Source organism: Tachysurus vachellii, chromosome 3, assembly GCF_030014155.1.
Source record: "Tachysurus vachellii isolate PV-2020 chromosome 3, HZAU_Pvac_v1, whole genome shotgun sequence".
Lineage (NCBI taxonomy): Eukaryota > Metazoa > Chordata > Actinopteri > Siluriformes > Bagridae > Tachysurus > Tachysurus vachellii.
Window position 1 is genome coordinate 13,921,738 of NC_083462.1, and position 26,018 is coordinate 13,947,755.

The following is a 26,018-nucleotide window of genomic DNA, read 5'->3' on the forward strand; positions in this document are numbered from 1 at the left end:
CACAAGCTTTGCATTATGCAGTATGTCTCACAGGAAAGTGGCATAGAAGTATATGCTGATTTAGATAAATTTCTGTGATTGTACACGTGTGTGTGTGTGTGTGTGTCCCAAACTACACTGGATTTTACTGAATATACATATGCACACACAACCACACACACACACATGCACACACACATTCGCACACAAATCCACATAATGCTGCTCTGTATTACTCTATAATGTAGCTGAGCAGAGCCACTTTTGTTAAATGCCACTCTGTGCCAGGACGGCTGTGCCTCTGTGCTACTATGTTGGATTCCTTGTGCGGTTCCCCTCTCTCTGGGGAAGCCACATGGGTGTGATGCGCCGGGCCACTTAATCTTGGAAGAATATACTATGCTGTGCTGCAACAGTAACAGAATAAAAGATTTTAATACAATAATTGACTGGTGTTTCAGCTTTATACTTCACTGTGTGTGTGTGTGTGTGTGTGTGTGTGTGTGTGTGTGTGTGTGTATGTGTGTGTGTGTGTGTGAGAGAGAGAGAGAGAGAGAGAGAGAGACAGAGAAAGAGAGATGGTTATTATTTCAACATTGACCACCACTTAATATTACTTGGATGATTAACCAGCACTGACACATGGTAGTACCATGGATGTGTCCATTAACGATAAATGTCCAGCTAACATTGTTTCTGTGTTCTGAGAAACTGTCTGATAATGAAGGAGACAACTTGCACTAATATATTATTTCCACTCTGCATACATTTCCATCATGTCAACGTGAGTTCACAACTCACGGACATGATGTAAAATCAGCCTGATAACAGCATAATGACTATGATTACATCCCATTCTCCATTCTTCTCTCACTCCTTTCTACATTTAAACTCTGTCTATTTTAATCCTGATAAAAATGTCCTTCGATTCAATTCCATATTACATACTTAATATGATATATTGATCTTTTCTTGTAACTTCTGCCAGGCTCTATAGCACAGATGTCCAAAATAGTTAATGCATTGTATTAATTCTATCAGCTCAATTCCAGTTTGAGTCCATGACCATGGCTGGACAAATATCTTATGGATTTTACATACTACATTGGACCACCTCAACTTTGATTAATCTGGCTCAAATACCTGGGCCACATTCTAGCCATATATTAGCAGCAACTAAATTCTTTCATCACTGACCTGCCCTGCGATGGGTTGGCACTCCGTCCAGGGTGTATCCTGCCTTGATGCCCGATGACGCCTGAGATAGGCACAGGCTCCCCGTGACCTGAGGTAGAAAATGAATGAATGAATGAATGATGAGACCTCTTACTTCATTTGACTGCCCAAGTTAAACCATAAAAACAATCAAAATAACAATTATACATTCATTCATTTTCTACCGCTTATCCGAACTACCTCGGGTCACGGGGAGCCTGTGCCTATCTCAGGCGTCATCGGGCATCAAGGCAGGATACACCCTGGACGGAGTGCCAACCCATCGCAGGGCACACACACACACTCATTCACTCACGCAATCACACACTAGGGCCGCAATTACACACTAGGGACACACACTAGGGACAAAAAAGGAAACCGGAGTACCCGGAGGAAACCCCCGAGGCACGGGGAGAACATGCAAACTCCACACACACAAGGTGGAGGCGGGAATCGAACCCCGACCCTGGAGGTGTGAGGCGAACGTGCTAACCACTAAGCCACCATGCCCCCAACAGCCACATGTCTGCCTTCAATATGTTGCCACAAAGTTGTCTACAACGGCATGTTCAGTCTCATCCAGAAATGGGTTTTCATTCCAAACAAGCAAAATCCAACTCATTAAACAGGTGGAATCAGATGTGGCTCCTACATGATTGGATTGAAACGTGCGGTACAGGTAAGATTGGACAAACCTTTCCTAGCAAACCTTTCCTTCTTTGTATGTTGTAGCATCACCTGTTCCTGCATAAAAATGCCAATGGATATGAAGTAGCACCCATGAAGACATAGTTCCAAGAACCAAGGTTTTAGGAAGAAAGGAAGATCTCAAGTGACCTAAATAATAAAACCCTGATTTGAATTGCTCTGAACAAGTTTTGGATGAATTAGGACTACTGCTGTGCACTAGGAGCTCTCGCAGAGCATCGCTACCTTGCGCTCCTGTGAACAAAATAAGCACAAATCCGGACTGCTCCATTACAATATATACTCAAAAGCCTTCCCAGAAGAGCAAAGACTGTTACAGCAGCACTTTATATTATTGCCCACTTTTGGTCATATAGTGTATTATTAAATTTAAGTCTACAATAAACACAAATACAGTAACACTTTCAAGAATTCCATTATTTCAAATTGCTTACATCAGCTGTTTATTTTTTATTGACTTTTACTGGTCATATCGTATGATACTGAGGCCTGTATCATATTTTTTTGACTTCTTGAGGGTGAAACTACTGTATATTGCATGAAAATGTTTTTGATATATATAAATAGTGTATGGTTATTTCTATATCGGGTATAAGCAGGAACCAAAGTTAGATTAATCCTGATCAATCAGATATCTATGCCAGATAACTGGTTCAATCAGCATAAAATAGCTAATAATTCTTGCTATTTGTGGTGGTTTAGAACATATTTCTTTGCTCATGTCAGTATAAACTTCTACTGCAAGAGTGAGAACGTGAAAAGAGACAAATCTGATTCAAATACTTGTCCACTGAACAAGACAGGAGATAATCTCTGTCAGAATTTACTGACTCATGGGCCAGCATTTAATTATACATAAGTGAATTCCTGCATCAGTGAATCCCTTCTGTTTCAGATGAAAATATAATGTGCACTGATCATCATTCACTGATATTAAAAAAAAAAAAAAAAACTCGGCTGAAGCAGTGTGGCACCTTTTATCTTTTAAAAATTAAATAAATATAATAGAAAATATGAATTAAATAATCTTACAGTATGGTCCTTGTCTGATGTACACCCCTTTCCATAAATACATTTCCATAAATACATTCACCTCCATGAAGACCAGTTCATAACTATGGAGCATGGATATGATGAAAGAAAAAGCAGCCGATTTTCTGAATCCTTAATGATGCTCAAATGCATTTTTTTCTTTTCAACTGCTAGGACAATCCTTCCCAAAATTCAACCCTGTGCTATGTATGTTTTTGTATTTCTATATGACAAAAATATTAAAAATAACTTAAGAGACTGAGTCGGGATTATACATCAATTTTGAAGAAATTCGATATTTTATCAAATCAAATTGCACTGCAACTTCATACTGCTTGATCAGTTAAAATGCATTTTCTTTCATGGACCGCACAGCCTGCATGAAATTCTGCTAGATAGTAATGCAGATGTCAATATTAGTAATGCCTTGCTGCTAGAACTCCACTGACTCGTATAGGTACACTGTGTTTTCATCATCAACAAGCTTTTGTCAATTCGGTTCACAGTCAGACGCAAGGCTTCACTGGGAAAAAAGAAAAAATGAGGGGAAAAAAAAATACTAAAGTTTTCTTGTCAACCTGAATGCATGGTATCTCAATATAATGATCAAAGGGACTGACCTTCTAACTTACTTTATCCTTAAACCAATAATGAAAATGAGTGAAATCTGTTACTTAAAACCCATTCAGACTTGCAGCACGATAGGAGCTGCTGAATAAAATTTTGTCTGATTATTTAATAAGTTTCAGAATTTTATTGAGTAATTTATAACTCTAGCTACCTACAGTAGCTGTCACTACATACAGATCCAGACAGACAGAACTGATTAAATACATATGAGTAGACCTGTAGAATTAATATTAATAACACTTTTTGAATTGTGCGCTCTTCATTTCTCAGCGTCTCGGTTTAATGATTTAATTTAATCAAAAATGGATCAGTTAGCTTGTGTGGGCACCATCATTAAAGCAAGAAGAGGACAAACCAAAAATTATTTTCTTTTATATACATAGCCCCCAGTCACCACTATTTATAACTAATAACTATTTATAATGATGCTAATAGCAGTGTCAGGTCTATGATGATATTCAACATTACAGAAGTGTTGATTTTCTGTATACTTAATTAATTAATTAACTTAATAAATAACTCTCCCTTGGTGTTCTGGTAGCTCGTGGATTACACATTAAGCCCTGTACAGCAAGATAGAGAAGGTAGTGGTTTAGTGGTTATGGTGTTGGACTACTGAGTGGAAAGGTGTGAGTTAAAATCCACCAGGTCCACCAAGCTGCCTCTGTTGGGCCCCTGAGAAGGTCCCCTAACCCTAATACATGAGCTAGGTCGCTCTGGATAAGGGTGTCCAAATACTTTAAATGTACAAACTTATATGTTAATTAGCTGCTGTTGAACATGGTAGCTTAGTGGTTAAGGTGTTGGACCATTGCTCAGAAGGTTGTGAACTTGAATCCAAGGTCCACCAAGCATCCACCCTCAATTACTCAGTTGTGTAAAGATGAGATAAAATGTAAGTTGCTCTGGATGACAATGTCTGCCCAAATGCTGTTAATGAAATACAGAAGATGCTCGTTAAGTCAACTCCCATTTATATATAAAAAAAAAGTTGTTTCCCTTAGTGACTTGTGAAAATTTGTCTACAACACACGTCACAGGCTTAGTTTGGTTAAAACAGACACACAATCTCTTAACATATACATCCTTTATACTGTGGTAGAACATGGAGTATGAGTTCTTGTAGTTATTAGTGGCAATAGTCCTCTACATTACCATTGAAAAAACTGTGTTGCAAATATTCTTCCTGCTGTTTCTTATTCAAACCTTTCAGATGAGCACTTTGTTAAAGATAAATCACCTTGTTCTCGGGCGGTGGATAAACAAAACTCGAAGCCATTTCAAGATGTTTTCTTGCAGCAGAAAGACTAGATTAAGTGCAGTGAGTGTTATTGGATTGCCAATTATTGGATTTCAGCAAATCAATATGAACATATCCTGGACTTATATTTGTTGATGAAAATCCACATCAAGGTTCAACATTTCTTGACTACTAATGAACACAAAAATAATTTTATGTTGAAATTCCATATCCACAAAAGCCAATCATGTTACCACCAAAAGGCATTAATTTGGTCTCGGGGTATATAATAAGTTTATAATGTAATTTACTTAGTTTTGTTTACATTTTGCCTAAAATATATTGCCAGATCTGGGGAAGAAATATTTGATGTGTACATGAACATGAGATCAAGAGAAATGCTTTAGAAAAAGCAGAAATGAACCTAGTACATCTTTCTTGTTGTTTAATATTGATTTTTTTTTTTATTTACTAATTATTCATCCGGATCAATGGTCCAGTGCTAGCCTAGTGGTCAAGGTGTTGGACTACTGATTGGAAGGTTGTAAGTTCAAATTCCAGGGCCACCAATTTGCCACTTATGGGCCACTGAGCAAGACCCTTATTGCTCAGTTGTATAAATTGAAATAAAAATGTAAGTCACTCTGGATGTCTGCTAAATGACAGAAATGTAAACGACTAAAATCTGCATGATGTCCACAAACACCAGACCTGAAGAGAAAAAATCTACATACTGTATACTTCATTTTGTATTTATTATTTGCTCTACATGCTCCACTTGAATATTTGCACTTGAATAGGATTACATATAAATGATAATTGTCCTGTTTAGGAAACACATACCAAATTCATCAGGGGTTCAAATGGAATACATTTATTCATGAAAGTTAAAATCTTGCATGTAATATCCAATGACATACTGGACTCTGTCGATCGTCCAGAAATATTTGTCTTGGGGTTAATACAATAAACTGGAGGAAAAAGTGTTTAAAGAACTTATAGAGTTCATATAGTACATTGCCTGTGTTTGTATGAGCAGGCAGAACACACCTCGATCAAAGTTACCTGTCTCTCAAATCACTTCTGACACACACACACACACACACACACACACACACACACACACACACACACACACACACACACACACACACACTAAAAGCTGAGCTTCAACCTTGGCAAAAATGTCTTTATGCACTTCACCTTGTGAGCACTGAGACATTGATTGAACACTTTTTGGTCCTTAAATCCAGTGAAGTGATTTTTAATTTTATGCTTTTATTTCTACGGCTTTAGAATTATATACTAATGTGGACATATGCACATGTCTCCTTGGATTTGTAGTAATACTGTGGATACTGGTGCCATCTGCTGGAGAATGAATTAACTGCTAAAAAAATACATAAATTCTTGTGTTAAATTGTACAAAGATCTAAAACTACAGACTCGCTGTACAGGACGAGCAAATAACAAACAGCACACAGCACATTAACGGTAAATCACCAGTTTATCATAACATACAAAAAAATAAACAACATTTAACATTGGACATTGTCTCAAAGTAGCTTTACAGAGCATAAGAAATATACTACAAAACGTCAAGATTAATATTAGACTTATGTTTAAATGTGCGTGTATTTATCTCTAATGAACAAGTGTGAGGTGACTGAGGCGACTGTGGTGAGGAAAAACTCCCTTAAATGGAAGAGGAAGAAACCTTGAGAGGAACCAGACTCAAAAGTGAACCTCATCCTCATTTGGGTGACACTGGAGGGTGTGATTATAAACTGTTATAAACAATTATATTTATGTTTAGTATATATAGTATATTGTATAGTATATATAGTATATAGTATATTATATAGTTTAGTATATATATGTTTAGTATATAAACAAATATATAAATAAAATAAATGTTATAAATAATTAATAATTAATTATTAATTGGTCCAATTATTAATGTAGAGTAATCCAGTCCAATATACAGACCAAAATACAGACCAATATGCAGAGATAACATAAAAGGGGTTTATATAGAAAAAAAATAACAAAGGGCCAGAAACACTAGGCACAAACACAATGACTTAGCAAAAAAAAAAAAAAAAACCAGCCGCAAGACCGCAGGTATAAATAGGGGTGACAATCATTGTAACACAAGGAGGTGAGCAGAGATGGGAACGGATAAGGAAAGGGTGGGGCTAACACGTGATACAAAAAACAAAGGCATTCTCTCTTTCTACCCATCCCGAGGCATCCAGAAATTGTACCAGCTCAGATTGTCTTCCAATGAAGATTTTGCAATGAAGATTTTGGACCTCCACTGAGATGAGGCCGACTCTGTGAGTCCTGAGGCATCTAGAGACCTATCAGCTCCAGTTAGACTCTATAGAGGAGATGTGAACTTTATGTGATCTTTTGAATCAATACAACATTTGTTAGACTGTATATTTATAATCACACCCTCCAGTGTCACCCATATGAGGATGGGTTCTCCTTTGAGTCTGGTTCCTCTCAAGGTTTCTTCCTTAAAATCTAAGGTAAGGTTTTTCCTTGCCACTGCTGCCTGAGTCACCTCAGACTTCCTCATTGGGGATAAATACATACACATTGTGAACTAAATCTATCTAATATTAATCTATCTTGAATTTTGTATTCTATTAATCTTTTTTATTATTCTTTATATTTATGTTCTGTAAAGCTGCTTTGAGGTCAATGTCAATTGTAAAAAGCTATACAAATAAACTTAAATTGAATTGAATTGATTTGGAGTTGGCAGCTTCTCTCTGAATCGGTTAAATATCAGAAAATATCTGTAGGGATATTAATCGGTGAATCCAAACATAAACATGAAATGCAAATCTACTTTTATAATGTTTATATTAAATTAATAGGAATAGTTGAACTGTTTTGACAGAACTGAAATATATGCTCAGGAGATGTTGGAGATCTAGCAGTCAGTTAATATACTAGTTAAAAAATAATAATAATAATTATTTAGAACCTGCTACAAATCTTGCAGTTGAAAAACTGATAATGTCCCTGTGTACTAAACGCTTCAAAGCCACTCATAAAGGCAAAGCTCATCCTGTATATTAGCAGCTGGGATTTGTTGATTTATTCCTAAAAATCATTGGATTTTTGAGCATCCAGTGACAGAGGAGAAATGTGATTTCACTTTCATCAGACTCAGGTCATAACAGGTACAAGGATGTTCCACTGTAATGGAAAATATATTCCATCATATTATTCACATAGGGAGATGGTGCATGACAGATTAATCACTACTTCTGATCAGTGGCGTTGTGAAGGTGGCTTAAGCCTCTCATGGACTGTTAAAAGCCCTGGTATTTTAAAGACTGAAAACATTTTAAAAATAATAATTTAACTTGAATTACATTTTTCAAATTCATCAGTTTAATCAGTCTTTTAATCTTTAATCAGTAAAATGTAGGTTTAGGTTATAAATACAGTATATTAATACACTTTTGTTATTAAGAGTCGTGTTGTCATTTTTACTTTAGTCGTAGTCTCAGGGGTCTAAGCCCCTCACCCCTTCCCTTCCAGCAATGCCCCTGCTATTGATCATAAGCTACAGGGCCACCACAGGGCAAACACCCTCCCAAAAAATAAGCATGTAGTGACAAATCTTTTATCTTTTTTTTTTGTTGCTGTTATTAATTTTAACGTTTTTTGTTATAAATAGTTTTGGTAATGCCATTTAGCGCCATACAATTTTATTCTTAAATCCTGAATTTAAGGAGAGATAAGACAAGATTCAAAATAACAAGCATTCAAAAATATATTCAGAAAGGAGTAAAAATAAAATAAAAAATAAAATTGAATAATAAGGAAATAAAACAATCTACATCACACCTCATCTTATGGTATACAGTATGCGAATGAATGTATGTGTTTAGCAATCCAGTGGGGACACACTCATTCTTCTGGTGGATTGGAATGTCAAAGTAGATTGAAAGCAATGTTGTAGGGTCTGTTTATGTCTTCTGTGTCTGTTATTCTACACATCTCAGAGTCCCAGAGCACATTGTACAATTTCCCATAACCTTTACATGACAAGTCCACAGAGATGAGGATGAGGTTCCCCTTTGAGTCTGGTTCCTCTCAAGGTTTCTTCCTTTACCATCTAAAGGAGTTTTTCCATGCCACTGCTGCCTGATTCACCTCAGACTTGCTCATAGGGGATACATACATACACATTTAAATATATCTACTATTAATCTTGAATTTTGTATTCTATTAATCTTTATATTATTCTTTATATTAACCTTTTGTTCTATGTTTATGTTCTGTAAAGCTGCTTTGAGACAATGTTAATTTTAAAAAGCGCTATACAACTTGAATTGAATTGAGTAGATGTGGTAGCCTAGTGGTAAAGTTGTTGACTTATTGTTCAGAAGGTTGTGAGATCAAATCCCAGATCCACCAAAATGCGACTGCAGTTCCCTGAAGCAAGGTCCTTTTAGCTCAATTGTAAAATATTTGATCAAATTATGTAAATGTCAGACTATACCTAATAATCTGTCTTCCCACTCTCTTTGCACAAGAGCAATTCTCAATTATTACTAGCATGGCTAAATAAAGGAATATAGTTTTCACTGTGTATACACATCACATTTACATATTATGTAGTTAAGCTAATAAGTCAGAATAGAAACAGCATAAGGAATAAAAAATAGGGTGAAAATGTGGGTCCGTGCTACATTCTGGTCACATTTGGTTGATGTGTTAAAAATGAACATCACCTCTGCCCACACTAGCTGGCACGAAACTAGCTCATCATGAGGAAAATTCTCAAAACAGATTGGATGCCTCATCTGTAGCTGACAATTACATTTTGCACACTTTATCAACTTGCACAGACAATTTGATTTTAAAACATCACGTTACTGAAAATATATGTACGTAGTCCAATCCTTGTGCACTCCCACTTCACTAGCCATGTACAATAGACCTGCTTCAGGCTCTTCTGACACCCAGTATAACACTAACAAGCTGTAACTGGTTGCCATGAATCATAATCACAGAGAAAGATCTGACTTCACATTCACACATTTACAAGAATGAGAATTAATTGGGAGGTCAATCATATCATAGGAAGTGGAATGGGATTAAACAGGATTGTCTCAGCAGCGAGAAGGACACACAATGTTGTCATAAGTATGTTTCATTTCATTTCCAGCATCTTTTATACAGCTGAGCATTTGAGGGTTAAGGGCCAGCTTGGTGGATATGGGATTCAAATTCACAACATTCCAATTGGTAAGCCAACACTTGATAACCACTATACTACCACATCCCCTGATCAAACAAAACAATTCAAAATTTGCTGTGGCCTCCTCTGGCTGCCCCTATTAAAAGTTTCTGAGGCGCCACTGATCAAGACAGGAGAAATGTTTTAGATGTTCTAGATTCAAATCCAGTCTGACCAAATCTGAACATTCTGAATCAAGTCCACTGTTCACCAAATGTGAATTCAGTAGTACAAGTGAACTTATCAGGATAAGAAGGAAACTTTTATCACTACCCAAGAATATTTGGTAATGCAATCTGGACTAGTAACGAAAATTAATTTTAATTTTCTATGCTTCTGTAAAGATACTTTGAGACAATGTCAATTGTTAAAAGCGCTATACAAATCAATTGAATTGAAAATTGAATTGAAATTGAATACCAAGTCAAGGACCACAACCTACTGAGACATTACAAATTGTAATTTCCTTTAATTCACTGAAACTTGCCTAACACTGACAAAACTGTACTAAAAAAAGTCCTTCTCTATTTTCTGTAGAACTGATTATATGTCAAGGTGGATAAATGTAGCTTTAAATGTATGCCATTACAGTGACATTCACAAACAACATATTTTATATTTCATAGACAAAGATAAACAATCAAGGACTATATTGATCTGGAGGCTGGACACTAAGAGCAAATATTTGTATAGCTGAATGAGATATTTCCTCAGGAGCTTTCGGTTGCAATATTATAAACTGTTGTAGAAAGGACATTATTTACATTTACATTATTACCTGTCCAGTGTCACCCAAATGAGGATGAGGTTCCCTTCTGAGTCTGATTCCTCTCAAGGTTTCTTCCTCATATCATCTCAGGGAGGTTTTCCTTGCCATCATCACCTTTGGTGTGTATTGGGGATAGATGTTAAAAATATATAGTATTTTAAATTTTAAATACATTTTAAACTTATATGCATTCATTTATTTCTTTCTATTCTGCCTTTTATTTTTCTTATCATTTTTTTCTCTTTTGTTTCTATACTTTTGTAAAGCTGCTTTGAGACAATGTGAAATGTTAAAAGAGCTATACAAATTAATTGAATTAAATTGAATTTAACTGAAGGGGGGGCACGGTGGCTTAGTGGTTAGCACATTCGCCTCACACCTCCAGGGTCAGGGTTCAATTCCCGCCTCCACCTTGTGTGTGTGGAGTTTGCATGTTCTCCCCGTGCCTCGGGGGTTTCCTCCGGGTACTCCGGTTTCCTCCCCCAGTCCAAAGACATGCATGGTAGGTTGATTGTGTGTGTGTGCCCTGTGATGGGTTGGCACTCCGTCCAGGGTGTATCCTGCCTTGATGCCCGATGACGCCTGAGATAGGCACAGGCTCCCCGTGACCCGAGGTAGTTCAGATAAGCAGTAGAAGATGAATGAATTTAACTGAAATGAATTGATTTTTTTCCTCGTCTCCATCACCTCAAGCTTGATTGTTAGGGATAGTATCGTATAGTATGTTAGAGATAAATAGTAACTTAATGTTAAACTTTAAAATTTATGAAATCTTCTTCTATGCTTCTGTAAAGCTGCTTCGAGACAACATCGGTTGTTAAAAGTGCTACACAAATAAACTGAATTGAAAATTGAATTAAAATTGAATACCAAGTCAAGGACTACAATCTACAGAGACATTATAAACTGTAATTTCCTTTAATTTATGGAAAATTGAATAACACTGCCCAAATGGGTCCTAGTAATAACGTTAACAATAACAATAACCTTTTGAGTCCTCCTCTGGACAGTGATTCCACTGTCCAAGGGTAGAGAAGTTTCATGAGATTGGTGTGATTGAAGGACTGTTACTTGGTTTTCCCAGTTTTGTTTGAATCACCTGTGCCAGTGGCAGTGGTGGCTCAAGTGGTTAAGGCTCTAGGCTTGAGGTTCAAGCAGCACTGCCAAGCTGCCACTGTTGGGCTGCGCAATTGAGAAATCTCAAGATGCTATTACTGTATATGTATGGAATGTACTAAAGACCATCAATCAAAACCCTGCTCTATGGTGAGGGCAGACATCCAAATGCCTTCTATTTGTGCTATGAGGCTAACAGCTGAAATGTGTGGAAATGTGAATTAGCATAGTAAACTGTAGAAAGGCTGCCAGCCCTGATGGTGTCATCCTGAAGTCATGTGCTGTCCAGCTAGTCATAGTGTCTAGCCCAGTTTGTGTGGGATGGGTGTGAGGAGGAGACCTACTTGAGGCAGGTCGAAGATCTAGCCCAGTGGTGCCTGGTCAATATAACTAAGATGGATTGAAACCATATAACTTAAACAGATTGAAACCATTCCCCTTTTAGGGTCTTGTGGAAAGAGTGGCTGACTTGAAATCAGTTAGGGCCTTACATGGTCACTCTAATTGCACATCTCAATAAAGAAATGCAATGGCTTTACCACCTCAGGCAGCTCTGACAGTTCAAGGTCCCTTCTTATATTCAAAGAACCTTCTATACCTGTTCCATAGAGATCCTTACAGGAAATATCTTGCCCAAGGCTGCAAAGCCCAATAAAGCCTGCACATGAACACATTCCCTTTATTTCTTTGCCTTCCGCATACACATGAGCAACACACTTTTTTCTCTTAAAGCTGATTATTTGTTTGTCTAACAAGTTTTCTCCTACCATGTTTTTTCTCTTTCCACCAGCTTCAGAGAAAAACATCAGAGCTATGTCAGCACAACAGGCACTGTCCATGGTGCTGACACCTGAAATGCTGCACCCCTGTTTTAAACATCATTAATGAGGGCAGGCCAGAGAGTTGGGCCAGCTAATCACACATTGATGGCCTAATGAAAAATAAAAAGGCCTAACAGAGAAAGCAGCAGGGGATGAACAATCTAAACCCATCCTTTTTTCTCTTCTTCATTTCATTTACAGAATCTTTCAGCAACGAGGAAACTACTGTGGACTGAATAAAAGGACCACTGTGATGACCTTAGCAGGCCCAATAATCCTCCTGTGGAGGAACACAAAAAAAAATTATTTCATCCTTTTCATCTATGTTTAACCTCTTTTCTCTCTGCTCTTTCACACTCTCTCTGTGTGTCTTCTCTCTGCCTATGTAGCTAACAACAAGATTCTAAAAAAGAAACTGTCATTTCTTATATATGATCCGTCAGTTGTCAGGTGTAATTTTTCAGCAAAGATCCAAGTTGTAAAATCTCATTGTAAACAATTAAGTGATATTAGTAGTAGCATAAAGATATAGAAAATACCACTTTACAACTTTATACAACTTTACATTGTCTTTGGGGAAAGGAGGACCTTTTATGTTAGTCCCCCTTTTCAGATAGTCCCCCTTTGCTGTTATAGTAACCTCCCATCTTCTGGTAAGGATTTCCTCCAAATTTTGGAGAATGGCTATGCAGACTTGTGCCCATCCAGCCACAAAAGTTTTAAAGAGGTCATACTAAAGACACATGAGAAGGCCTGACATGCATTCACAGCATTACAATTCACTCCAGAAGTTTTATTGGTGTCAACTTCAGGTCTCTCTGCAGCACACTTTCCACATGAAATAATGGAAAAAAGTTGTTTTCATAGACATTGTTTTGTGCAATGGGACATTGTCATGTTGGAACAGTTCTGGGGCCGCAAAGACTCTTTAAAAGATACAGCAAACTCAAACTTTGTGGAAACAGAGGAAGGCTCACATATGGGTTTGATGGATTGGTGTTTACAGACTTTTGGCCACATGCATATACAGGTGTCCTCTTAAAGACCGATGGACAGCAATCAAGATAGGAAGTCAGTCCTCACATTTTGTCTACCAGCTCTATGCCAGATATCAAACTTGAATGGCTGCAAAGAGAGGTAGCACAATGTTATCTAACCATCCAAGCCATACGTGAGTCTTTGGTCCTACATCAACTGAAGAAGCCAGCCAAGTTATTTTGAGGATAAATAAATAAAGAAGCAGTTTTTGACTCAAGTGGAGGATTGGGCTTTGTACCTGTGAAGCTTTGTATGAGGATAGCTTTTAGTCCTATAGCTGAGCAATTTACTTTCACCAGGTAGCATTGTGTGAAGTCAAGACTTTTCAATAGCAGTCCCAGATGTCATCTGATATACTTAGAAAACTGAACACTAAAGGTTTCATGGTTAAAGGTTTCATATTTTTCATAGGGTTGAGAGAACATTATTTGTTAAAATAATGATAATGCTGTTTGTTTATTAAAGGTCATTTAGGCAACAGTATTCTGAGACACAGGTATAGCTACAGTAAAGTAAAGCCTTGTACGGTGTTAAAGGCTACTTCACAGGTCCCACTCCACTCTATGGAGTATTTGCAGCATTGGCAGACAGAGAAAGACCCTAGGAGGACCTCACTTGCTTCTTGGCCTGGGATTTTTTTATTGCTTTGAATGCTTCCTACTTTTACTGTAGCTGGTTGTCCACTTGTGGACAGTTTCCCTTTTGCCAAGCTGGTAGCCCAGATAACAACCTTTTTGCATTGTTTACTCAACTGCAGGTTTAAGGACAAAGCTACATAAATAATTTGCTATAGAGCACAACACAGACGTTAGAGATGGTCTCCCAGGCGTCGATATATATATGACCTCATCATTAAGGTAGGCTGTTCAACACTCTTCACTCCATGTCTGTGACCTGGAATAGACCAAGGGGCAGCATATAACTGTGTAAACAATACCACAATATGTCAATACCACTTACACAAGTCTAGGGAGGGTATAAATGTAGCTTGCCTAATTATCTCAATGTGGTTTTTATTGTGGGGGCATATGGTAAACATCAAGCTGAGAAAATACATTTATCATTCATCATTTAACATGCATCATACATTCATCTCAAACAACCATCCTTTTTGGGCATAGTGATAATAGGGCTACTTCATTCACTAGATGTTGGCGACTAGTTTAATGGCTATGGCCCTATTAGTCATTAAGTCACTGTCTATAGTCACTGTTGTATTACTGTAGGTTCTTCAAGTGGTGTGCTGGAGCAGCTTGGTCTATCCATGACTCTATTGAAACAGGTCTGGGTATTCACTGAATATACCTTCCATTTTAATTTGTTGGTCCTCTTCTAGGTTTCTCAGCTTTACCTGGCTATGCAGTCTCCACACAACCCTTCATCCTCCACCATAAAGGAATATACCTCTACCGGGTGCTCCTTCTTCAAGAGGCTGACATGGTAGGTCTTTGTCTTGGTCAGGATGGTCTAATTACTATAATCCAATGAATCACATGCACATTTCTCTGATGGTGCATATTTAACAATAATAAAATTAGCAACCAACAAAGGGTTAGGCTGCTGTACTTAGCCATTTTTCAATTTAACACAACAAGAATGGGAAAGATTATAAGTATGATAAGATAAGATAAGTATGATATAACAAGGACCTACCCATATTGGCTCATAATCACAGGATGATTACTTAAGCATTGGTGGTTGGCACATTCAAGAGGCACATTCAATAAAACCAATGACTTCATAAATTTTATTCTGTTTTGCCCTCTCTGTTATGACAGATATCTGACTTGGTATATTAAACATTTTTAAATATGAAATATTTTGAAACCCTTTACACAGAAAAAGAAACATGTTTTACTAATAATATAAAATCTTAATAAAGTCTTAATGTCCCCAATGATTATTGATCCGTTTGCTGTGTTACATCAAATGTAACTATATTAGAAATAGCGTAGTTATATCTTCCTGCTCAGTCTGAAATCTGTCTACAGAAATAAAATTAAGCAAAGTGTGTACATGTCCTTATGAATTACTTTGACATTACTTGTACATGTCCTTATGAATTATGAAGAAATGAAATACTAGCCTTGGTTTACATTGCTGAACAAAAGGCTTAAATACTTAAAATAATAATCACATTCCCATATTCTGCCACCAGAGGTCACTGTCACTCATAGCTCACCTCATTTGCATGTACAAAGTTTTGTCCTCTCTCTCTCTCTCTCTCTCTCTCTCTCTCTCTCTCTCTCTCTCTCTCTCTCTCTCTCTCTCTCTCTCTCTCTCTCTCTCTCTCTCTCTCTCGCTTGCTCTCTCTCTCTCTCTCTCTCTCTCTCTCTCAAAGTACAATTTGAATACAGATTCCCAGTTGACATCTGATATATTTAGAAGACTGAAGGTTTAATATTTTAGGGCTGAGAGAACATTATTTGTCAAACTAACAGTAATGCTGTTTGCATATTAAAGGTCATTTAGCCAACAGGTTTCTGTGCTTTTTAGGAGAACTCTATCTTAGTGATTCACTGGTATGCTGTGTGATATCAGGTGCTGTCACTATGCATGCATTCGTCATATTTCATTTAAAACTGAACAGATTCTGAACATGGTTAAGGTTTTTAAAATGGACAAATTTGCTTTGCTGTACAAGCCCCTCCTATTCAGTCTCTAATATCAACTCCCCTACACAACACACATACATGTACACACACACACACACACACACACACACACACACACCATCTTGTTCTGTTCTCGACTTTAGAATGCACTGTTGCCATGGAGACAGTATGGCGCACACTCTCGTTATCCCTTTTCTTTTTTTTATACACTCCTCTCTCCTTTGTGAATGTAAGACATAACCGATTCTCTTGTGTCTTTAGCCTTCAAGATGTACAAGCCCGACTTTGTTCACATTTTGCTGGATTCCAAAAGTCTGTTGTGTTGTTTGTCTTTGATTGTCTCAGTTCAACAGTGATTGAATAATTTCAGGAGGTCTACTCGAATTGTTGCCATGATATTCTTCTAAGAAGACAAAAGAAACAAAACATAGAAAATTTACTCCCACCCACAGGCAAGAAAACAGGGGAGAAAGAAAGCGAGCGAGAGAGGGAGGGAGAATGCGTGTGAGAGAGAGACAGGAGGAGAGACAGAGGGTAAGAGAGGGAGAACAGTCGATGGATGCTGCTTGGACAGATTGGGTGGTATATTCTGCATGCTGCAGGTATGGATGGCAAAGGAAGACACATTCCTCCAGGTAACCACACGTCTACATACAAAAACATTCACTTTAATGTCTTCTTGATGTAAGCTTTGGCCACTCAGCTTTGCTCAGGCTTTGGTTTAGTAAATATTTTGAACTGAGTGTGTACAGGGTTTTGTCTACTAATGTGCCAATATATGCTCTCAATCAGTGGTCTGTCTCCAAATGTTCTTCTTCTAATTATTATTCTTTTAAATATTTCACTGTCCAGTTACGTATATATGTCCATTCGTTTTTTTTTTTTTTTCAAATGTTCCCATATGATTCTGACATTTAATCATCGATTATCTAGAAAAATAATCTTTGAATAACAATTTGTCCTTTACATTGACATTTCAGGTGAATTGTGAAATGTTATTCGATGTGAATAAGAGCAGATAAGAGCTACTATCCTCGGTAGCATTAATATGACCGGAAATCTCTGTTTTAAGTCAGTTCTAGCGTTAGTTGTAGACATTGTACTGATATTGAAATATGAAAAACAGTAATAATACATTTCATTTGTTTATTCCCTATTGGGATTTTGACAGATAGCTTAATTTAAAGTTTATTTTGGACAAGTTCTATGTCTGTGCTCTCTGACTACTATATCATAAATGATTTCATTTTTTTTCTCTCTTTAATAACTTTTTTCCTTTTAAACATATGCATTTTATAAGATGAGATTTGTCAGCGATTTCTGATTGGCTCTCCAAATCTACGGTTTAGGAGACAGAGCGGATGAGTGGAAGCGTTCCTGTACACTGATTAGTTATGGTTGTTTGATTACCCAACGTTTTGACGTCATTGCAATCAGCTTATGAAGCAGTCTGAAGCTTGAACGCATTTAATACTCAGTAGAGAATCGTTCAAGATTCAAGAAGAGTTGTTAGGGTCGAGTCAGTGTGAGATGACAAGGAGAAGATGACAAAAAAGAAAAAAGAACAAATCTACCTGTGTTTATATTTACTCTTTAACTGTGACTGTGGAGAAGCAAATGTACAGAAATCTGATCATCAGTCATTGTTGAAATGCTGTAGTTTACAAGGGAAAAAAAGCTGCCGTGGCTTAATTAAATGAATGAATGTATGGAATCTTTACATCTTTATTTGATGTGACATTCACTAGCCAGTAAAACCTACCTGTAGGTTATCAGTGTTTATACTAAAGTTCATGCAACTGGTGGTTAGTGTGTTTGTGCCATAACTGGAGAAGGTGTTTATATTAGAACATACATGTTTTTTAGATCATATTTTAACATATTAACACTATTTAATCCTCTGGTGCATCATGTTCCTAGATGCTGGTATTTTCTAGCTTTTTTGAAGAGTCACGGTGATGATATGATGAGTTATAACAGGTTAAAGGTGTCATGCAGCACTCTTTGTTTTCACACTTTGTTTTCAGTGTAATTATATGAGATGAACACGGTCATGTAAGCTAAGAAATAGCCTTCATACCACCCTGCTGCTTGGAATCCTCTGCTTTCATGCAGCTGTCTAGATCTGAAAGCAGAAACGAGGGAATCTAAAATGGCCAAAAGAATCTTCTAAAAGAATATGACAGGTTTTTTAATGACAAAAAAAAAGCTGCTCAGGACTTTTCCTTTTAATTCCGTAAACGTAGGTAACTGCATATTTCTGTGATTTAATTACACAAATCTACAGTGATTTTACTACCTAGTACTAGTACCTAGTAAGATTAGCATTTTTTATACTAGAAGGTGTACAGTATATTGCTAATCAGGTCCTCATTTACACCCTTGTGGTTGTGTAAATGTACGAATCTCATCCTTATTCGTCAGTTTCATTTTCGACTTCTTGTCTGGTTGTCAGTTTGACCAAATATTTAAAAATAATCGTCTTTAATCATAACAAATGAATTAAGTCGTTTTTCAACCAATTAATTACATAATGGGGCAGTGGTGTGGTGTTTCAATTGCTTAAGGCTCTGGGTTGCTCAGGGTTTAAGCCCCAGCACTGCCAGGCTGCCACTGTTGGGCCCTTGAGCAAGGCCGTAAACCCTCACTGCTCCAGTGGTGCTGTATCATGTCTGACCCTGTGCTCTGACCTCAACATCTAAAGTTGGAATATGTGAAAAAAGGATTTCACTGTGCTGTAATGTATATGTGACAAATTAAACGCTTCTTCTTCTAAAGTGGTATACAAGATAACAAATAGTAAACAATAATTATCGTCAAATAATGTTTATTATTTTTAGGTTGACTGTTGATTATACCCATCGGAACCTTGTACTAACTTTGATTAACTTTCAATATGTAATGTATATATGTGAACCAAAATGGTGTAGGATTTTTTCAGCTGAGTAATAGGTTCATTTGATACAAGAGGCAGTGCCGTGAGCTGCTCTGGAGGTTTGGGCAGACAGGCTACTCACTACTTATTTTATATCAACACTGAAACATGCTAGACAGGATTTTATTCATTTTGGTAGTCAGATGGATACTTGCCATGAATAAAAAAAAAAGAGTTACAGTAACCAGTAACTTTGGAAAAGGTTTCAGTGTTTATTTCTTTTCCTCAGTTCTTCGGCAGCTCGTCCTTAGACCTTGACTAGCACTAACTGCTCTCTTCTACATTTCTGAACTCACTGACACCCATGATTGGTTCATGACACTCTAATTGATGAGAGAGAAAGAAAAGCCAGCCCTTCCCACTTAGTGATCATGGCCAATTACCCTCTCCTGGACTGCTTGCCTGCATTGAGACATTGATACCATGATACCATGCTGTAAGGTTCAAGCCTCAGCACTGATGGGCCCCTGAGCAAGGCCCTTAACCCTCAGCTCCAGGGGCGCTGTATCGTGGCTGACCCTCCGGTCTGACTCCAACCTCCAACGATGGATTATGCAAAGAAAGAATAATTTTATGTTTCCTTCAATTGGATTTTTTTTTGCCCCTATGTGTTTTTGCTATTCCCTCTAGTCCTATCTTCAGTTTTGTACCTAACCTAAAATATCTTCTCTTGTGTGATTCTGTCCACCTCTGGCAGCAATGGTATGGTGTGAGAGAGGCATCCAGGTGCTTCTCACCACTGTGGGCGCCTTTGCTGCATTTGCCCTGATGACAGTGGCCATCGGCACAGACTATTGGCTTTACGCACGTGCCTTTATCTGCAACAGCACTGCCAACACCACTCAGGATGACCCTCACAACAAGGACAAGAAAGACCCTGGAGCCCTCACCCACTCTGGCCTCTGGAGGATCTGCTGCCTTGAAGGTACATTATATCAGGGCTGTCAAGTGTCATGCATTGAGAGTGACAGTCATGCATTTGGGTCTTTTCTCACGCTCTCCCGCAACACATTGTATTTCTCACACAGAAAAACTTTTTGACTATTTATCATATATTTAATAAGACGCAGCAAAATGTATCAGTCCGCACCGCTGTCTCTATGGAACCGGGCAGGAATCAAGCGCGTCTCCCCTGGAGCTCTTAGTCGAGCCTGACACTTATCAGCCAATCAAAAAAGAGGCTACACAATAGCCAATAGTTGCCATGGGTGGGTGCCATGGGGGGGCTATGTCACGCTTGCCTGTCTTCAAAACTTGAGAGCCCTGTTATATGCATCTTTATATCTTCAACTACCACTGCTATGTAGTATTCCACTCAATTCCACTGGACTACAAACTGTTGTAGAAAGGACATTATTTACATTTACATTATTTCCTGTCCAGTGTCACCCAAATGAGGATGAGGTTCACTTCTGAGTCTGGTTCCTCTCAAGGTTTCTTCCTCATATCATCTCAGGGACTTTTTCCTCACCACCATCACCTCAGGCTTGATCATTAGGGATAACTGTTAGAGATAAATAGTAACTTCATTTGTACTTAACATTTTTATTTTGTATCTGTGCTTCTGTAAAGCTGCTTTGAGACAATGTCAGCTGTTAATAGTGTAACAAATGAATAGAATTTAAATAAATTGAATGTGTTAGCTTAGTGTTTAAGGTGTTGGGCTACAGATTGGGAAGTTGTGAGTCCGGAACCCCTTGTCCAACAAGCTGCCACTGCTGGGCCTTTGAGCAAGGCCCTTAATCCTCAGTTGTATAAAATGTATGTTGCTCTGGTTAAGATTGGGAAAGGGAAGTGTGTTTCTAAAACTGAAGAATATGCACATGTGCATCTTGTGGTCTTTATGCTCTTGCACATGCTCTTTAAGCATTGAGGCCCAAAGCAAAGGTAATAAGCTTAAGTATACTTCTTGTGCACAGAATGTTATACAACTTACAGTATACAACTATAGATAGTGGGCAGTGGTAGCGCAAGTGGTTAAGGCTCTGGGTGGAAGTTTGGGGTTCAAGCCCCAGCACAGTCAAGCTGCTACTGTTGGACCCTTGATCAAGGCCCTTATCCCTCTCTGGTCCAATGGTGCTATATCACGACTCACCCTGTGCTCTGACCCCAACCTCCAAAGTTGGTATATGTGAAGAGAGAATTTCACTGTGCTGTAAAGTAGATGTGACAAAAAAGTCTTCTTCTTTTCCTTCTTCTTTTCTATACAAAATTGCTTTTGTGCTACAAATGGAGAAGGATTTAACAGCTACGGATCTGCACAGCAAATCACCCTTTAACTTTAGCGGCTAATTAGGAAGCTGCTCTGATCCTTACAATAAATGTGTTATATTTAAAAAACATAATTACAATTAGCTTTAGCCATTTGTTTTGTTTTCTCAGGGTTAAAAAGAGGCATGTGCTCCCAGATCAACCATTTCCCAGAGGATGCTGATTATGACCAGGATGCTGCAGAATACCTCTTACGTGAGTTGCTTGTGTTTGTGGCGCTGATGTTTTTGAGCCTTAAAATGAAAGCAGACAAACTTTAGAGACTTCACTGATCTTTCACCTATTATATTCTCTAATTCTGGGCTTTCCTTCCCTCTTATGTTACCAGGTGTAGTCAGGGCCTCTAGTATATTCCCCATTCTCAGTGCTATACTGTTGCTGCTAGGTGGAGTTTGTGTGGCATCCAGTCGCTTCTACAAGAGCAAGAGGCACATTATCTTGGGAGCTGGCATTCTGTTTGTTGTAGCAGGTAGGAAAAATTAGGACTACACACAATGTTATGTTTCTAAGTTAAATGTAGGGTCTCCAATGTTTGAAAGCCAATGTTGACATTTGAAATCACCAAAACAAACACGCCCCTAACCCAAATGGGTCCCACCCCTGTATTGATAGCTCCGCCCACACATACAAATGTAACCCAGGCAACTAATGGAAAGAAATGTGTCTTTATCATAGCTGAAGGGAAGAACAATACGATTGCAGATAAACAAACAAGCAAAAATGACAGACAAGCATAATCATGCAAAGACGGCATATATTAGTTCTGTGAAACAAAGCAAAACCAACGTTACTCACCTATCGAGAAGGAAAAAAGCAACCTCGTAAAGTAAAGTTGGCTGCATATTCACAGATTGGAGTTTCCAGAGTCAATCAACAGCGTAACAGCATTTAGCTCAGGAGTTATTGACTCAATGTAGTCAATGTAACAGCGTTTAGCTCAGGAGTTATTGATTCTGGAAACTCCAATCTGTGAATATGTGGCCAACTTCCCGCTCCTTCAGTTCTCTCCAGCGCTGGAAAGCTGATCCTATATTAACATGGGTCCTACTTCTTGCCTTACCGTAAGCCTTTCTTCGCTTTCTTTCTTTGTTTTTATCCTCCATGTCAATGCTAAAATCGCTTTTGGCTAATGTCACACATGCGCACTGAACACTCTCTCCACCCATATTGACAAGACCCGCCCGACAAGACACGTAAGCATTGGCTACACGTTTGTTTTGATTTTTGTTTTGTTTGTCGTCCCGACAGTTTTCTGAAGCATTTCTCAAACAACGGAGACCCCACCTTTAAATGTTGAAATGTAAAATGTTCACTCTTGATTAAAATGGTATATTTTTGAGAATAAATGAGTCAAATATCTCATCAATTGTTTTCGGTGGATGGCACAGCCTGCTTATAAATATCTCTTAATGCACTTTCTAGCTCAGCACAGCTTTTACGGGCTTCAATGACAGCTTCAAATACACACTCTCTTAATTGAAGAGAACAATTATGAACTTTAATGTCATTTTGGTCCATTTGAATTTGTCTGATGCTATGACTCTTGTGTAAAACCAACCACAAGGAGTTCCCAGGGGTCAATATTTGTCAGCATCATAATAAAAAAAGTAAGATTTTTTTTGTTTGGAAAATGAAGGCAACCAAACAGAATAAAATTCTTCCAAAAGGAATTTCAGGAATGGATCAGTGGATCGGAGTAGGAGCTCTGCTGAACTAATGAAGACTCCTCAGCTTCCTCTGACATGTAATCATTTAGGAGTACTTAAGAGTCACTGTCAAGAGAGCTATAATGGTGCTGAATTGCCTTGTGATACCTTGCTAGAAATTGGTCAACTGCAAGAAGTGCTGGACCTCCTTAATGGACACTGTTACACCCTGAGACATGATGTTCTATCTGTTTTTTGTTTTTTTGTCTGTTTTTTGTTATTTTGCCTTTGCCACTGTGCTACCTTAAAAGTAAAGTCTGGGGTGAAAGGAAGATAAGATAAGATAAGATAAGGAAAGATAAGATAGGATAAGATAAGATAAGGTAAAATAAGATACGATAAAGTAAGATAAGATAAGATATAAGATAAGATATAAGATAAAAACATAAAGAATAAATATAGAGAGATTTAAAAAGACTTAACATAAAAGATAAAAAGAACCAACCGAATAAAAAATTACACAAAGTATATAAATATGCAGCCCCCTGGTGGTCCATTTCTGTGGCCTGGGTTCAGTTCCTAAGCAGTGAGCTAATAAACACAGCTAGCCACCTCTCAATGCCGGCCCCAAAGGCTGGATAAAATGGAAAGGTTGCGTCAAGAAGAGCATCCAGGGTAAAACCTTGTTCGACCCCAAACAGGGAGCAGCCAAAAGAAGAAGACGAACAACACAGAAAGCACAAAAATATTCAAAATAATAATGTACACCCTGTTATCAATCTGACTATGGCTAGATGAAATCTATCATTCTGAGCCTTAACCGTACCACTACCTTTGGTAATGCTAGGTTTATGTAACGGATGTGCTGTCATTAAGATGCACCCAAAAAATCCAAAAGTCTTTGCTTTCTGTGTGGTAACCATGGCATACTCTATTTGCTGTCAATCAAACTGACACTAGCCATTTGTGGGTGTCTCTGAGCACATGCATGTGGATGAAGGCAGATAGCAATTACCTATAAATGTGTTATAATGCCCTGTGGTGCAGCATGAGCAGCAGCTCAAAAAGATGCAGTAGGATGGCTTTGCAGATATCAGAGGAAGTGTGTGCCTTCATCCTGCACAGCAGGTGGATGTTGTATGATAAGCCTGGCACATGGGAATTGGCAGGTGAACAAATTGGGGAGAAAAAAAGAAAGAAATGAGACGTTGTGTTCGATCCACATCACCATCGTTCCTGTGGTTCGTACTGTTATGTCCACAAAACAACAGACCTAAAGTGATCTTGTATAAGATACACAGAGTGTCTTGTATTTCACAAATCCTAGAACATCTATTAGTGGGTGTGTTTTATGTAGTTAAATCCTGGTATTAATACAGATTTCAAATTTAGACGATTTAACGATCACAAAAAAATAAGAATACAAGAGGAGTTTACTACATCAAATTTAGGAATATGACACATTGTAAAGGTTTTGGAAGCAAATACAAAGTAGAAACTTTGGGTTTTGTTTATTTCTTTATTTCTTCATTTATTTCTTTTTGGGTAAATTTACACACATAATGTGTTAAAACTATAATTCATTTTGTATTTTTAGCAGTTAAAAATACAAACAAAATAAATACATTATATCTAGACACATATAAAACACAAGAATGTATTATATGTATAATAAGCATAAGGAAACGTAAAAAATAAAAAAAAAATAAAAAAAATTGATGTGCAAAAAATATTCAGATACTTTGCTACCAAGTTTTTGTTAGCAAGTAAAGCTTTGCGATAAGTAATTTGCATTTGTTAATTATAAGTAATTCGCTTTTCTGGTTTTCATTTCTCTTGGCAAATGGTCAAAAGTTCCCTAAGGTTTGTTTTCTTTGTTTTAAGTTGTGATACTTCGCTGCATTCATGTTTTCTTCAAGTTTTCCTTTTTTTAATCTGACTAGGCCTGAGTAACATCATTGGTGTGATCGTGTACATCTCAGCAGCACTGAGTGACATCTCACCAAAGAAGGATGAAGACAAGAAGTGGCACTACTCCTACGGCTGGTCTTTTTACTTCGGTGGCTTGTCGTTCATCCTAGCTGAGGTGGTGGGTGTGCTAGCCGTCAACATCTACATTGAGCGCAACAAGGAGCTGCGTTGCCGATCACGTGCTGACCTCTTCCACAGCACTACGTCAGCTGTGCTGCGGTTGCCCTCTTACCGCTTCCGGAGGGGCCGCCGTTCCTCACGCTCCAGTTCACGCTCTACAGCTGAGCCTCCACGTTCATGCGACCCCTCACCTCCTGGCCTTGGTGTCAAGAACTTCAGCCCACCATTAGCCACCGGCCCACCGCCATTCTCGGTGGCTACGTTGCCTAATCCGCACACACATTCGGGAGGAGGTGGAGTTGGGGACATCTCCATGTACACGCTGGGCAGGGAAGGTAAGCCACCAATGTACGGAACAGTGGACCGTGCTTCTCTCTACCAGCTTCACAACTACTTCCCGACAAAGGAAGGAGGAGCAGGGACACTCATGACTGGGACGTTGCCATCGCTTTCCAAATCAAACCTGGCTTCATCAGCTAACGCCTCGTCTTCCTCTGGTCCTGGGGTTCAATCATCCTCACTTACAGCTGGGAATACGGCGACTATGGAGAGAGATAGGGGGCTTGGCACGCTTGATCGGCTGGGGAAAGGTGATAGCAGCAACACCAACACTCTCAACAGGAGAACGACCCCTGTGTAA

The 26,018-nt window shown here is 38.2% G+C and overlaps 1 protein-coding gene across 1 annotated transcript; it reads left to right on the forward strand.

Moving 5' to 3' along the window:
* The first annotated feature begins 16,670 nt into the window (after positions 1–16,670).
* cacng8a (calcium channel, voltage-dependent, gamma subunit 8a) lies at positions 16,671–26,018 on the forward strand. The gene is made up of 5 exons (XM_060864903.1): positions 16,671–17,070; positions 20,068–20,295; positions 21,753–21,836; positions 21,970–22,110; positions 25,231–26,018. The coding sequence occupies exons 1-5, from the start codon at positions 16,995–16,997 to the stop codon at positions 26,016–26,018; spliced, it is 1,317 nt and encodes a 438-aa protein (XP_060720886.1). The 5' UTR covers positions 16,671–16,994.

Coding starts and splice junctions, on each gene's coding strand:
- cacng8a (XM_060864903.1), top strand. CDS start 16,995: ATGCTGCTTGGACAGATTGGGTGGTATATTCTGCATGCTGCAGGTATG. Junction 20,296..21,752: donor GAGGATCTGCTGCCTTGAAG/GTACATTATATC, acceptor TTGTTTTCTCAG/GGTTAAAAAGAGGCATGTGC. Junction 22,111..25,230: donor CATTCTGTTTGTTGTAGCAG/GTAGGAAAAATT, acceptor TAATCTGACTAG/GCCTGAGTAACATCATTGGT.